This window comes from Cavia porcellus, unplaced genomic scaffold (genome assembly GCF_034190915.1).
Source record: "Cavia porcellus strain 051 isolate PalLab524CR breed Dunkin Hartley unplaced genomic scaffold, mCavPor4.1 scaffold_20, whole genome shotgun sequence".
In the NCBI taxonomy this organism is placed as follows: Eukaryota; Metazoa; Chordata; class Mammalia; order Rodentia; family Caviidae; genus Cavia; species Cavia porcellus.
Window position 1 is genome coordinate 32,355,937 of NW_026947503.1, and position 16,443 is coordinate 32,372,379.

The 16,443-nt window shown below is 38.8% G+C and overlaps 1 protein-coding gene across 2 annotated transcripts in view; it reads right to left on the reverse strand.

Moving 5' to 3' along the window:
- The window catches only part of Smad4 (SMAD family member 4), a 64,434-nt gene that overhangs the window by 38,556 nt on the left and 9,435 nt on the right, over window positions 1–16,443 (reverse strand). For both annotated transcript variants that reach the window (XR_010041414.1, XM_003474029.4), the window contains exon 2: window positions 1,057–1,435. Coding sequence is in view for 1 of the 2 variants with exons in the window: in XM_003474029.4 (XP_003474077.1) it covers window positions 1,057–1,305 (249 nt within the window). In the remaining variant the exon portion in view is untranslated. The remainder of the gene's footprint in view (window positions 1–1,056; window positions 1,436–16,443) is intronic.

The following is a 16,443-nucleotide window of genomic DNA, read 5'->3' on the forward strand; positions in this document are numbered from 1 at the left end:
CGTTTCCTAACATTAAACTCCTAAAATCTTGCAATTTACAAAGCTACATGCTGATGAGTTGACTGACGACCGGCAGCCCTTAGGAAGATTCAGGCTAGAGGCTGGTCACAGCAAAGACCATGACAGAATCACTCCTCAATCTACAGAGAAGAGAACATGGCTGTACACAAAAGCTGACCACTGTGGCACAACGATTTATCAACCATGTTTATGTAGGGAAGCTGCCATAAAAACTCCAACAAGCAGAGTTGGAAAATCTCTAGGATAGCTGAACAGGTGGAGATTCTTGGAGAGTGGCATGCCTGGAGAGAGGCGTGGAAGCTTAACTTGCTCTATATATCTCTTCATTTATACCCTCTATAATATCCTTCATAATAAACTGGTAAATATGTTTGAGTTTTGTGAGCAGGAAGAGCAAATTAATCAAACTTGAAGAGTGAATGGGAGAACTAAATTTATTGCTTCTGGGGTTTAGTGAGGTGGGAGTCGATCTTCAGGACTGAACCCTTAATCTGTGAGATCGAACACTATCTTCAGGCAGACAGTGTCGGAATTGAACTAGAAGACACCTACATGGTGTTCACTGCAGAACTCCTTACTTACTTATGGGTATGAAGAAATTTCCATACCTTTAGAGTCCCAGAAGTGATCTGTGTTGTAAGCATGTACTAAGAAAAAACTGAATTTGAGGGTCTCTTCCCCCCGCATTCGGAATAGTATAATTTCTATTCTATAAACAAGAAAATTAAAACTTAAAATAACTAACTTGACCATCACCACATATCAAAGCTAGAATTTGAATTTAGGTGTGATTATAAGGCCTGTATCTGTATTCAGATTTTCAAAATACAAAAGGTTATTTGTTATAGAAACTAAGCCCTAAAATCTAGAAATAAAATTTTTAAATCTAACAAGATTTCTGTAAGTTTTTTCATGCAGTAACTTAAGGGTTAGGGATGTACTCAGTGGAACAGCAGATCTCTAGCTTGCATGAGCCCTTGAGTTCAACACCCAGTATTCAAAACAAAACTAATAAAATAAAACAATGCGACTTACCTGAAGCCTTCCATCCAACGTTCTCTGTATGGTAACACATTTGCTAGGATGAGCTCCATTTGTAGTTATAGCTGTTATTAAAGAATCCAATTCATCTTTTTTTTCCTTCAGCTTCTTTACCAAACTTTCAATTGCTCTTTTTGCAAACGTTTCACTTTCTCCACCCTGTCTATGGCACATCAAACTATGTACAATGCTCAGGCAGGCATCATTACTTGTTGGTGTATTCGTAATAGACATATTGTCCATTTGTTCAAGTTTTTCTTTTAAATCAAGTATGTCTCCAATTTCCAGAGCAATTTTGATCTTTTGGGAGGCAGTGAAAAACAACAGCTAATGCTGGAAGGAAAATTGTTAGACATCTGGTATTCAAGATAACCTAAAGAGAAAGAGAGATACACATAATGAGAACATATTTCACAAAAATTCACTTATTTGTGAGTAGATAAAAGTGCTTTAGTCAAGTGAGAAACTCAATACACATAGTTAAAAATCAATGCTTAAAGAGTTTTAAAGGACTGAATTAAAATGGGTTTGACAACCCAAAAGCATTAAAGTTCGACCTTCTCACTAGTACAAAGGCACACACACTCAATCAAGTCTTACCAAGTATATTAGTCACCCTAAAGTACAATCTTTACATTACTTATTTCTGTCTCATCCTTTCTGTTTTCTCTGTTGGTTCTGAGCCTTTTTAGAACTTATTAAGGGGGGGGGGGGACATACATCAGCCTCTTGGTATCCAACACTTATTTTTCTCTAATGTGATCTTTTAAATACCTGTTTCCTCATCACATGATAGGCCTCACACAGAGAAGTATCCCCCCTTGTATCTTTTAATACTCATCACATGCCCACATTCAACAATTGTATGTTGAAGCTACATTTTACAGATAATTGAAGGACTGAGTCAAAGATAGAGATTAGAATTCCAGCTTTCACAGTAAGCAGTCAACCTAAATGAAGTTACTTAAATCTTGAATCAGGAGTAAAAGAAGGATATATCGACCCTCAAATGAGAAAATATAAAGGGCATGGCACATAGTTTTCAGTACAGTACTGTCTAAACACTAAAATACATAAATTGTTTTAAAAGGAGACTGTCCTAAGCAGGGAATTATAGCTCAGTGGCACAGTGCTTGTCTGGTAAGTGCAAGGTCCTGAGTTCAATTCCCAGTACCAAAACAAAACAAAACAAAAGATTGTTCTAAATCATGCACGTTTCTGCATTTTATCTGATTAAAACTTAAGAATATGTAAAAAGGCAGTGACAGAAGCCACTGATTTGGGATTCATAATTCACAGGCATACAGAAAGCAAGTCATTATACAAATAAACAAAAATGTGCCAGGTATATTGAGAAATACAAATGTATGAGCTTCTGAAGTGAGTAGCACAACTCACTTTCAGAAATGGCATTTGAATATGTCAGCACACTGTTAATACTTGTTCAACTTACAAGCAGCAATAAAGAATTCCATGGACATGTGATAATTCACTTTTAAGAACTGGTGATTTATTTGTGGGGAAAAGGAAGAAGGGAGAGAAAGCCAAAGTACCACAAAAAAGGAAAAATCGTTGTACACATCAAACACAGCTTCAACTCAAATTGGACCTCTTCTCTCAAATTTAAAATATATTCCTCTTACAGTTTATAACATCAGTTACTTAAGTATTTGTTTCACAAATCTTGAAGTTGAAGAAAAAAAAGAAATAATCTATAAACATTCAAAACAAAAACAACAAAACAAATCTAAAGTTCATGAAAATAGCAACATTCTAATTGTTACGGTTTCAGAACTGGTGGTCAATGTAACGCCAGCTAATTACATCAGCATGCATTGGGAGAAGATGCTCCACCTGAGGAGGGTTGCCAGGATAAATAGGTGGAAAAGAAGGGAGGTGTTGAGAGGGTTGAGGGGTTAAGGAAGCATTGTGGGTTCTCCAAGAGTTGCTGTCTAAGCGATTGGTTCTCTTGGAGAAGCTTTGGTCTTCACATCGAGCATTGCCTCCTGGCTCCGGAGGGGAAGACATGTCCTGCTTGGTCTCCAGGATGAACTTGTCACGCTGTTTCCTGGCACGTACCCAACTGTGCTTGTCATCGGAGGAGCTCGGGAGCCTGTGTCGCTGAGGACAGCTGTGGTATCTTTCAGGATAGCCCTGCTCTTTGCTGTGAGTGTGACTTCTCGGCTCCAGCATAGAACCCTCATGCCACTAGCACACCTCCTTCATCCTGCTGGCATAAACTTTCTCGCTTCCACCGCTGACCCTTGGGTCTTCCTGGCACGGATCCAGAACAGAGACTGGCATGAGTCCTTCTTGTGGGCTCTGGACCTCCAGTTGGTCTCGTGGGAGGCATTGTCCTGAGCTCTGGGTTTTTATCTGGACTCATGTGGGACATTGCCATGGGGTTTAGACTCTTGACTAAATACTCTAAGTCTTTGGTGTTGCAGATAGATTTCCTGCATTTTCTTGTGTTAACTCCCGGTGACCATTATAAAAATATTATAAACTCCACGTCCTGATCTAAATTGTTCTTGATGTACAACCCCTGACTACAACAGAAATTGGTACCAGAGGAGTGGGGTCATTGCTGTTATGTTGCCTGGTCATGTGATTTAAGAGCTTTGGAAATTAGTCTGAAAAACATTTTAGAGACTGGCCAAAGAGACAGCCTTTGTGTGCTGTATTATTTTGGAGACTCTGGTCAGAACCTGAAAGATCGAAGTACTGATGGAGATGCTGCCAATTAAGATGAAGCTTGGGAGGCTTCTGTTCGGAAAGACTGCAATGTCTGCTGGAGTCCAGGTAGTATATTGTGCTTTGGCTGAAAATGGGTCTTCTTGTTTGTATTTAGGTATATTACCTGGGTGACAGAAAAATTTCAATGTAGTCTACTTTCAGGATGGTAGCATGGTTACTTTAGAGAACGTCTAACCAGATCTATTTTGAAAATTTAGAAAATTTAGAGCAAAGAGCCAGTAGAGTAATTTAAAACACTTGGCCAAGAAGGCTCCATTGGAACTGTGGGTTGTAAAGATGAAACAGAGAACATGGTTATTTAGAAGAATAGGACAATGGAAAAATCAAGAGTACATTTGAATTGCAGGAGATCCTTATATTTTAGTCTTGCCATGCCATGTTAATCAGAAGCAAGCACTGTAATTGTAATTGTTCTTTTAGTGTGATTTTAATGTTTTATATGTTTGTAACCCAGTTGATTTGTCAAAGTACTGTGTTTTAATATTGAATCTTGGTCACCTTTTAAATGTTTTGGTTTTGATGCAGGAATTAAGTGTAAAAAGAATTATGTATACATGTAATTGTTTTATTAATGTAACAAATCTGCCACTAAGGACTATAGTTTAAGGAAATGCGTGTGGTTATTAAGTTGACGAGGGATGGATGTTATGGTTTGAGAACTGGTGGTCAACTTAACGCCAGCTGGATTACATCAGCATGCATTGGGAGAAGATGCTCCACCTTAGGAGGGCTGCCAGGATAAATAGGTGGAGAAGAGGATTGAGGGGTTAAGGAGGCATTGTGGGTTCTCCTACGAGTTGCTGTCTGAGCTATTGGTTCTTCTGGAGAAGCTTTGGTCTTCACATCGAGCATTGCTTTCTGGCTCTGGAGGGGAAGACATGTCCTCCTTGGTCTCCAGGATGAACTTGTCACGCTGCTTCCCGGCACATACTTGACTGTGCTTGTCGGAGGAGGAGCTCGGGGCCTCTGTGTGGCTGAGGACAACTGTGGTGCCTTTCAGGACAGCCCTGGTCTTTGTTGTGAGTGTGACTTCTCGGCTCCAGCATAGAACCCTCATGCCACTAGCACACCTCCTTCATCCTGCTGGCATAAACTTTCTGGTTTCCACCGCTGACCCTTGGGTCTTCCTGGCACGGATCCGTAAGAGGGACTGGCATGAGTCCTTCTTGTGGGCTCTGGATCTCCAGTTGGACTCGTGGGAGGCATTGTCCTGAGCTCTGGGTTTTTATCTGGACTCATGTGGGACATTGCCATGAGGTTTAGGCTCTTGACTAAATACTCTTAAGTCTTTGGTGTTGCAGATAGATTTCCTGCATTTTCTTGTGTTAACTCCCAGTAACCATTATAAAAATATAAACTCCGTGTCCTGATCTGAATTGTTCTCTGTGTACAACCCCTGACTACAACACTAATCAAAGAAATCCCTAGCATTATAGCTCCTGACATAAACCAGAAGAGTGGGGTTTCTTCGTATGTATTTGGTGTTTTGTTTTGTTGTTTTGGCAGTACTCAAAATGGAACACAGGGTCTTGTACATGCAAGCAAGTGCTCCACCACTGAGTTTTATCTTCTAGTCCTACAAGTATTCTGTTGAATTCATTTTCTGACATTATATTCCAAAAGCTTTATACTAAGTTATAATACTGAGTGTTTCAGTATTTCACTCAAAAGTCAATTGTCATCATCTCTAAAATTTGGGGAGGTCCTCTAGTATCTCAAAAGTCATTAAATTTCTTGGTTTCTCAAACACAGCTTACTCAAGAGTTGTAGTCCTATGACTGCTAGTGTCTGAAACACAATTTAAAGTTCCTTATATAAAAAAATAATATCTATAGGGATGTTCCTAGTAGAGCTCCAGAAGCATGACTGGCCATGTTAATATCTCTCTCAATTATCTCATGTATAAAACAGCAACTATCTGCCCTCAGAACTTTATAGATTTAGTGTAGTCACCAAATGTAACAGTGTACATAAATGTAATCTAGGCACCACAAATTGACTAACTCAACAAATACTGTTTCTATCATGTGTAAAATATAACAGATACAAATACATATATAAAGTAGTACTCTAATTTATCAGACCAACTACTTTTTATAACAAGTAACTTTCTGCATCTCCTTAGCTATCCAGAAACAAAATCCTAACCTTTTTTTTTTACATTCAACAATATCCTAACTAAGATAAAAGCAAAAATTAACCTAACATAAAATGTAAATTGCATTACAGAAATGACCAGGCATACCAACTAATTTAGAATGCACAATAAAGAAGTCAGGGTAAGCAGAGCATAGTAGTGCACACCTGTAATCCCAGTACTTGGGAGGATGAGGCAGAAGGATCACTGCAAGTTCAAAGCCAGCCTGAACTACTTAAGACCCAATCTCAATAAAACCAAAAAGAAAAGAAGTCAGGAGTTGGAGATAAAAGTTCAGTAGTAGAGGACATGTTTAGCATTCATGTGGCACTAGGTTCAATGCCCACCACCACCAAAAACAAAGTTAAGATGCTTACACACTTACATAGAACTATAAACACAGTTATAAATAAGACAACAACAAATTGAGATCTACAACTACAAGTGTGTTGTCTTGGCAGCTCCAACAGCACAATGACATACTGATGACATGCATTTTCTCAAATGGTGAACTCTTTAATAGAGTTCCAGGCAAAACAACTTCAATTAAGAAACAGAACTAAGTGAAATTTAATTTCTAAAAAAATGAAGAAAGACAAAGAAAAGGAGGGAAAGATGGAGGGAGGGAGAAAGAAACTGAGTTCTAAGCTAAGTATATATTTTCCTCTTCATGAAGTTCTGAGGTATTTGAAAATCTTGTGGGAGGCAAAAAGATTCTACCGTATCTTACAGAAAGGCATTCCTAGCCCCAACACCAAAGCTCTTCTCACAAATTTCTACTACACTCTTTAAAGTATAGCTCTGGATTAGAGAAGAGGACAGCTTGTGGACACTGAGTGGAGAGCCTCTCTGGAAAAACAGCTCAGACACTGGAATTTGACAACATGGAGAGGGCCAGACAAGCGGAGAGGGACTCTCATGAACCCAGGAGGAAACTGAAGTGAAAAGAAAAATAGGAAGAGGAAGGAAAAATGTGAGTGGAGGGCTAGAGCCTGACACACTCACTGAGACGGGTCCATGCTGTACTGGGAGCACCGTGGAGTCGGGCAACTCAAGGTCCCACTGAAGCCAAGGCTGCTGATAATGCGAATTGGTGAGTTCCAGGCCCCTGGAGGGAGGACACAGTACAGTGTGGAGTGGAGTCAAGGTGGGGAACTACATTGATTCCCGGTGAGTGCTGGAGATTGGGTCCCACGGTGGACGTCCTTGGCTGGAGGACATCTTGGAGTGGATCAGAGCCCGGTGCCACAGTGGCATCAGTCAGCTGCCCCTGGCCCAGAGAGGACTGGTGGGATCCGCTTGGGCTGAGCCACGCCCCTGGTTAGGACCCAACAGCCAGGGATGAAACTATCCTAAAAACTGTGATGTCCGCAATGCACAGGCTAAGTTGCTGAAGGCACTTGCAGATTCACTGGCTCAGAGGCTAGAGGCTAGCCTACATCGTCCCTGCGTGCACCTAAGATAACAGCAAATTGGAAGACGGCAGCAAAACCCCAGTCAGCATGCTTCAGAAAAACCGTAAGCAATACGGAAGTCAGGGACCTCCACAACACAGCTGTCTGAAAAAAACCAGAAACATGACAAGAGATACAAAAAAAAAACCTCCAGTTGCTTACCATGGGAAAATAAGCCCAGGAGAGGTAACACAGAAGAGAACCAGTGCAGCAATCATGCAATATTAGCCACAACATCAGCGAACATAAAGAAATACCTTCCTGGGGACTGGGGATTTAGCTGAGTGGCATAAGCACCTGCCTTGCAAGCAGGTGGTCGTGAGTTCAATCCCAGGGACCGATAAAAATAAAAAAGATTTAAAAAAAGAAAAAAAGAAATACCTTTGTGGCCTCACAGATGAACTTAAAACTGAAATTCTAATCCAAGTGAGGCAAGATGTAAAAAGATTAATTAAAAAAATGCAAAGCCCCTCCCAAGAAAACACAGATGAAAGAATGGAGGAACCCAGAAAAGGAAGAGAAACCTTTGATAAAGAATATAAACAAAACCTAGATTACATGAAACAGACCCAAAGAGATTACCAGGAAAATAAAAACTCCATTGAAAGCTGGCAAAATGCCTTGACAGAAACTAAAGTTAGTGTTTCAAAACTTGAAGAGAGATTTATAATGTGTGATCGTGAAAGAAAAGATCTCTTAAAAATACAAGGAACCAGGAAGAAACAATTCAAAGGCTAGAAAACAACAAGAGGATCTATAACTTAAGAATCAAAAACGTGAGCAAAGAAGCAGGAGTAACCACAAGTGAATTATAAAGACTATTCAAAGAAATGATTAAGAAAAACTTCCCAAGCATAGGAAAAAGAAATGATATCCAGATAAATGAGGCATACAGAACACCAACCAACTACAACCAAAACAGATCTATACCCATACATATAATAATCAAAATCCCAGAAATCCACTACAAGAACAGAATATTAAAAGCAGCCAGAGAAAAGAAGATCACTTACAAAGGAAAAATCATCAAAATAACGACAATTTATCAACACAAACTCTCAAATCAAGAAGAGCCTGGGAGAAAATAGTCCAAGCCCTGAAAGAAAATAACCTCCAACCCAGATTGATGTACCCAGAAAAACTCTCAGAATTAATGGCGAAATAAGGTATTTCCAAGACAAGTTGGAACTATGGGGGTTCATGGCCATCAATGCAACCCTACAAAAAAATACTGAAGGACATTCCAGAGAGAAGAGAAAAAAAAAAAAATCAGGATTCCAGCAACAATGGCAGAGGGGCCTCAATGAACGGGGCAGACAGTGGAATGAAGGAGAAAAGTGGACAAATAATAGCAGAAAAATAGAATAGCAGAGATGAGGCAGAGAAGGTAGGCTATAATCTTTAATATAGACAGCCTTGATACACTAACAAAAAGGAACACAGGCAGAGTACATTAAGAGGTAGGATCCATTAAAATGCTCTGAATAGGAAATATACTCAACCTGAAAGAGGGTTAATAAACTGAAAGTCAAAGAAGAGAAAATAATGCTTTATGTGACAGGAAGCCAGAGAGAAATAGGGACAACTCGTCCTGCAGCCACAGATAGATTGGAAAGTTATGACACTTTTGGGCAATGTACAACTACACAGCTGGAAGGAAGGGAAACCTTGTGGCTTTAGTAAGTAAAGGAGTACAGCTCAAGATCAAGCTCAGGAGTAAAAAGGTTCAGCAACACTCAGATAGATAATGGGTTGACCCCCTAATCTAAAAACTAAATGAGCTAGTGGGACCCAAAATATACAAAGCATCCTGATAAGGGGAAAGGTGAGGAACTGCCTAAAAAAAGGAAAGCAGAGGACATTGTTAATAGTGTATCAGGATTTAAAAGCCACAGTAGTCTTATCGCTCTGTTCAGTTTGATTTTATTTTGTTCCGGTCTGTCTGCTCATTTTAGATTTGAGGGCACAGATAGCTATTCCAAAAATAGCACGTTATACCACGGTAAATATCTTTAATTTCCTATTAACTTAAACTGAAACCTGTATTCTTACTATGACTGATCTTATTTGAAGCTGGTTTGTTAAGACTGCTGTTTTGTCTTGACTGTTTTTATTTGAATTTGGTATGCTTGATAGCATCAAGTCTAAGAGTAGAGGCAACTACTCTGAAGATGACAAGATGTAAAAGATACCCATTCTGGTTTGAGTATTAACTGCTTTCGAAGTTCTACAATATCTCCAAAGTTTTATTTTTATTAAAATAGCTATGTAATGCTATGTTCAATTATATTATGTCTGATGATGTAGACAATTCTATTGAAAATAACAAGAGAAAACATAGAAACTATTGTAGATCGCCTAATAGTGTGGTCTTATATGTCTTTTTCATTTCATGTTTTTCTAGGAATTAGTTTTGTTGTCTTGTTATGATCTGTTTTTCCCTATAATACAGAAAGGATAGATATACATACAGAAATTCACACATGGGGAAAATTTCTAAACTATTTACAGGATAAGATTATATAATGCACGATACAATGAACAGATACTCTGAAGAAGAGACATTAAGAAACCCCAATGCTAATTCTGTTGCATTATGATATAAAATCTAGCAATACTATTATTCACTGTTCAGAGTGATATTAGTCTAGTCTCTTATCTTCAGTTTCAGCATACGTAAAGATAAGGACAGCTACTATGAAGAGAATGAGAGACATTATGGCAGTTATTATTGACTTTCCCAATGTCAGGTCTTCAAGATCTAAAAAGCCTTCATCATCCTCTAATGACTTAATTCTATAATGTTCAGTATGTATTCAATGTGTGTGAAGATAGGGACAACTATTTGGAAGAAAAATAGAGACAATAAGATAGACAGTGAAGATCTCCAATGGACTTGCTTTGAAATCTGTGTTTCTTAAAATTTTTTCCTTATGATCTGTTTTGTTATGTTTAATCTTACCCTCTTTAAAATAAAAAAATAAAGAATAGCTCTTTTTCCATTAAGAATTACTGATCCTGGCTGGGTATGGTGGTTCAAATCTGTGATCACAGCTACTCTGGAGGCTAAGGGAGAATCACTTGAGTTCTGGAGTGCAAGACCAACCTGGAACATCAGCAAGATCCTATGTTAAAAAAACAAAACAAGGGGCTGGGGATTGAGCTCAGTGGCATAAGCACCTGCCTTGCAAGCAGGCAGTGAGTTCGATCCCTGGTACCGATAAAAAGACCAAAAAAAAACACAAAATCTCATCCAGAAAAATCTAAATATATTATCACACTAAATAACAAATGTTAAAAGATGTATGTATTAAAGTGATGTGTGATTAAACAAGGTACAGATGAAGTGTTATAGTTGAAACACTGTGTCAACTTGAAAAGTTTAGAAGTTTAATTAAGACACTCAGCAGGGAGCCAGCTTTTTTACTTTGTAAACATCCCTATCTCATGCAAGAGAAGGGTAAGATTTTGTTAGTGCTATACTGGGGATAGGGCTGGAACTGTGCAGAATATAAAAGAAGAAAAGAAACTTACTCTTCCCCCTTTTTGCTCTGACTGCTTTTGCTGACTGCTGCCTTGAAGTGCTGCCCCAGTGCCATATGCCACCCTGTATGGAGCCAAATAATTATGGATTGAAACCTCTACAAACATTGAGCTTTTTCCCTGTTCTTCCTTCATTTTGGGTGTGCAGTATTTTGTCCCAGCCAAAAGAGAAAAATAACCAAGATAGAATTTGGTACCAGGAGTGAAGCCATTACTGTGACTATACCTGACCATGTAGTTCAAGAGCCTTTGGGAAAGGCCTGTGGGTTGGAAAGGTTCAGAGATGTTCCCTTAAAGAATAGCCCCAGACCAAGGATTTAGCTCAGTGGTGTAAATGCATGTTTGGCAAACACGAGGTCATGAGTTCAATCCTGAGCACCAAAAAAAAAAAAAAAGAGTACCCCTAGAATGCCTTAGGCTGTTCTAGTCAGAGCTCAGAAGACCAGAAAATTAGTAAAGACAAGGCTCAGGAGGTTTCCAGCAGTGAAGAAGGACTGCATTGGTTGTTGGAGTCTACATGATATGTGTTATGGCTTGGCAGAAAATTCGCCTACATTTTGCTCATGTTCAGAGACTTTGTCTGAAACTACCAAGTAAGGACAGCGGATGGCTGGGGATTTAGCTCAGTGGCATAAGCGCCTGTCTTGCTAGCGCGTGGTCATGAGTCCAATCCCTGGTACCAATTTTTAAAGTCTCTTAACTTTGGGGCTGCAGATTTAGCTCAGTGGCACAAGCGCCTACCTGGCAAGCACAAGGTCAAGAGTTTGATCCCTGGTACCAAAAATAAATAAATAAATCGATAAATGGACAGCGGACTACTTAGTCTGGCAGAAGAAATTTCAAGGCAGTTGAATGCTGAGGTGGTGGCATGGCTATTGTTGGAGGCTTATAGCCAGATTTATGTTGAAAAGCAAGAGCAAAGACCCCAGCAGGATGATTTAAAACATTATGAGTTTGTTTAGAAAGGAAGTTCCAGTAAAGCTGTGGACTGCAAAGGTGAAGCTGAGGAAATCTTGATTGTTGAGAAGGAATGGGACAACAGGAAACATGGCCTTACCAAGTGTGGTAGCACATTCTTGTAATACCAGGAGGCTGAGGCAGGAGGATCATTGTGAGTTCAAGACCAGCCTGGGCTACAAAGTGAGCTCAAGGCCAGCACAGTGACACTCTGTCTCAAAAAGACCAAAACAAAGGAAACATGGCTTGAAGGCATCACAAAAAGCAGCAAGTCTCATATCTTTGCAGCCTCAAAACTGCAAAAGTAGAAAATTTTGCATAAATCAAAAGCCACACAGCATTATGTTCCAGAATAGCAGCAGCATAGAAAAGTTTGTTCCATAGGATTTAAGTCAGAGTGCCTAGTGATCAAGGCACTCAATCCCTACAGTTAGGAGAGAGGAAAGCCTGGCTACTGCTCCAGCTGGCAGCAGACCTTGGCATCATCCATGTGGTGCTGGTTTTAGGTGCACACAGAATACAAGAGCTCTGAGGTTAAAAAGGTTTCCACTCCAATTTCAGGAGGCCTGGGGGGTGGCCGGGTGCCTCGGAGACAGTAGTAGGTGAAGCTATGAGTGTGAAGCTAAAGGTGCAGTGGAGATCCCAGAAGTTTGAAGAGCCAGGAACATGCATCATTTAAGGAAAGCTGCAAGGAGAGAGCAAAGCAGGCCTAAGAGAGAAACTGTTGGAGCTACAACCACCAGAAGTACTATAGGGTGGAGTCACAGAAACCGTTTGGAGCTCTCAATTTGTCACAGATTGTTTCAGATGCTGGACATGCAACTACAGGACTTACCACTTGCCTTGCTTGGTTCCAATGCCTGTATCCACATGTGTACCTTTTAGAATGGGAATGTTTATCTCCTGCCATTTCACGTTGGAAGTGGTTAACTATGTCTTCACTTGTATAGGAGCTTGCAGTTAAAAGTTCCCTTTCTACCTCAAAGGAGACTTGAGACTTAAATTTTCAGCAATGCTGAAACTGTTAGGACTTTGGCAACACTTGCAGATAGGCTAAATGCCTTTTGCATAAAAGGATGTGCATGAGTTACTGGTGAGCCAGGGGCAGAATGTTATAGTTCTAATATAAATTGATAGACAATATTGGTTCTTAAAGATCCTTGAACCTATGTTATAATATTCAAGTTGTGAAATGCTAAAAATAAGCATACCTTTGAATCTGGAGGCTGGTTTAAAGAAATATGTCTGGCTGCTGAATTGACAAGGGGTGGACTGTTATGGATGATATACTGTGTCAATTTAAAAAGTTTAGAAGTTTAACTAAGACATTCAGCAGGAAGCCAGCTTTCTCATTTCTTATCTTAAACATCCTCATCCTGTGTAAGAGGAGGGCAAGGAGATTTTGTGTGGTACACTGTCCCTGGAGAGGGAAAAAAAGAAACCTTCCCCCTTTTTGGTCTGACTGCTTTTGCTGGCTACTGCCTTGAAGTGTTGCCCCAGTGCCAAATGACTATGAACTGAAACCTCTACAAACAGTGAGCTAAATAAACCTTTCCTTCCTTTTGTGGCTGTGTGTTTTGTCCCAGCAGGGAGAGAAAAGTAACTAAGATAATAAGTCTTGACACAACGTATCAATCAGGGCAGGGTCCAATGATAGTGAAGGTTTCAGCAATTTCAATGATACAAACACCTCCTTATGCCCTAGGTTGGCCAACTAGGCTAGGTTGTAGTTAGAACCAACCCTCAAATGATCACTGGCTTAAAGAAAGATTTATATTCTGGTTAGGCTATTTGATCATTGAAAATCCACTGGTGGCACTGTTCACTGACACCGCAGGGACTGGGCTGACAGAGGCTTCATCTCTACTTACATTCTTAAATAACAGAAAGGCATAGGACAGATCAAACACTGGCAATGTCTACAGATTTCTGATAGTCACAACTGGAAGGGCAAGGTGGGAAACACAACACTATTACTGGTCATTGGAGAGTATAGGCCAATGCCATTGCTAAACATCCTGCAATAAACAGGGTATTCTCCCAAAACAAAAAATTTTACCCAGCCCAAAACATCAATAATGCCAAGGTTGAGTTATCTGGCCTATCCCTAATTTCAAAGGTGTAAGGAGATTGAAAGAGATAAAGAAATGTAACTAGTACATGCCATAGGAGAGCCACTGAATTCTGGTAGAACAGAATTAATGACTACCATATGTAAATAACAATTTGTCAAGCTGAAGGCAATCCACAGGGGGGTAAAAAATCAGGATTAATAGTCAAATATTTTGCCTAGAGTTGGTTCATGTTAAGAAAGACATGAAATAATAGAAATAAGAGCATTAGATTTTTAGTAGAAAGATTCAACGAACACATGAGAACTTTGGAAAACAGAAATAGAACAAGCGGAGACACTGAGAAAATTGGTAAAGGCATACATTTACATTAGGGACATGCCAGTCAAAACAAAAGGAGTTTCTAGGTAGAACAGACTGCTTCTAGGTAGAAGAGATTAAATTCTATAACCAACTGAAAAGGGGGTAAAAAAGGAGACAGTCAAAAGATGACCAATTTTCTAAACAGGTTAACCAAATGATGAAGAAAAGAATAAATTTTTAAAGGTAGTTATGTAACAAATTCAGTTTTAGTTAAGCTAAGATAGAAGAGCTTAGTAAAGAAGTAAGACCTATTTGAAGACCACTAACGTAACACTGGTATTAAGGTCATGATAAGAGTTAACAGAGGTCAAGTCAACAAATGAGACATATCTTACATCTCTGCTATTGTGTTTTTCCTCTAGCTCTGCTATTAACAGAAGCTGCCACTTCTTGTAGGCAATAGATCTAATAAACCCATGGACTACAAAGCCAGATAAGCAAAGTCATTGAAATATTCTCTAAAATTAAATGGGGTTAATATGGGAGTGAGAGGTTGTGTGTAAATTCTTAAATTTTAGTTAATGAAAGCTGACATTCGTCAGGCATTCACTTTTAAATATTAAGCCTCTCTCCATCTGGACAGGTAGGACAATTCTCAGTTTAACTATCCAGAGTCAATTTCTAGCTACATAATTATCCCAGAAATGGAAAAGAACCCAAGCCAGGCCAATGATCCAACTCCAGAAAATCTGATGTGGATTATGGGGGGAGGGTCCTCCTTATTCTGAACCTAAAGCTCAGAGCAGCCTAGAAATTACTCAATGAAGTGAAACAGAAAGCAAGGCTAAGCTAAGAAACAGTCTTGATAATACTGGTTGAGAACCTATATCCAGCATCTGAATTCCATTTTTCATGTTGAATTTGACTGCTACATATTCAGTAACATACAGTAACTGAACAAAAGCTGAATTACTAACATTCTCAGAAATAGCATGAGTATAATGCAAATCACACGAGGAACCAATCATCTACTCCAGTGGGACATGAACCTGTGACACGCAAGTCTCCACAGACTGTATCTTGTTGAAAACTCAAGAAGGTTCACTCATGTAGTCAATAATAGAGAACTAGTTATCTAAAAATAGTAGCTATCAAACTCTGTGGTTCAAGATCTCTTATTAAACATTTCAATTAGTTTTTATTTGAGTTAGACATAGTTTTATTAAAACTAATAAAGTTTTATGTATTTAACTCATTTAAAGTAATAAATCTATCACCTTAACACAAATAAATTTTATGAAAAATCTTTTCCATAACAAACACAAAATCTTTGCAAAGCTCTTTAATGTCTAGTTTAGGAAGACAGCTGGATTTTCCTATTGATTCTAGCAATCTGCTTTACTTTAGTTAAAGTATTCAAAGAAAATGTGCCTCAGAGATACACAATTGAGAAAAAGGAGTATTTGAATAATACTTCTTGGATAATAATGGATAGTTATCAACACAAAAATTTAACAAATGGCAATTTCTAAACTTATAGAAAATGAAAAAACAAAGTCACAGAAAATGAACTCAAAATTTAATGGATTTTGGCCTTGTTGTCCAAGAACCCACTTGTCTCACTTTGGATATGCTACCCATTCATGATTTTGTATAACGAACTGGTCCTCTGAGAAAATACTGGTTTAGTGAGTTATACAGATTTCCTAAATGTTGCCACATTGTCTTACACAATACATCTTTAAAATCACATTGCTTAATATTATCATCAATCTCATTAGGAAAGTCTTTAAGCATTAGGAAACAGCCAATTTCACAGCTACAGATACATGTATTCCAAAAACCTAATTTTTGGGGCTGAGGATTTAGTTCAGTGGCCTAAGTGCCTGCCTTGCAAGCACGTGGTTTTGAGTTCGATCCCCGGTACCAATAAAAACAAAATAAGACAAAAAAAAAAAAAAGAAAGAAAACCAAAAACCTAATTTTCACTTGAAAGATCAGTTTTATCTTTGGCAACAAATAGTTGTTTTCCTTTAAGTGGCAGGTTGACTTCATTTACTTTCAAGGAAATATTCACCAAATATTCTGTATAGTTACAGTCTATCCATCGGTTATTCTCTTAACTAACAATATAAACGGTGTTCTATTTAAAAAGCAG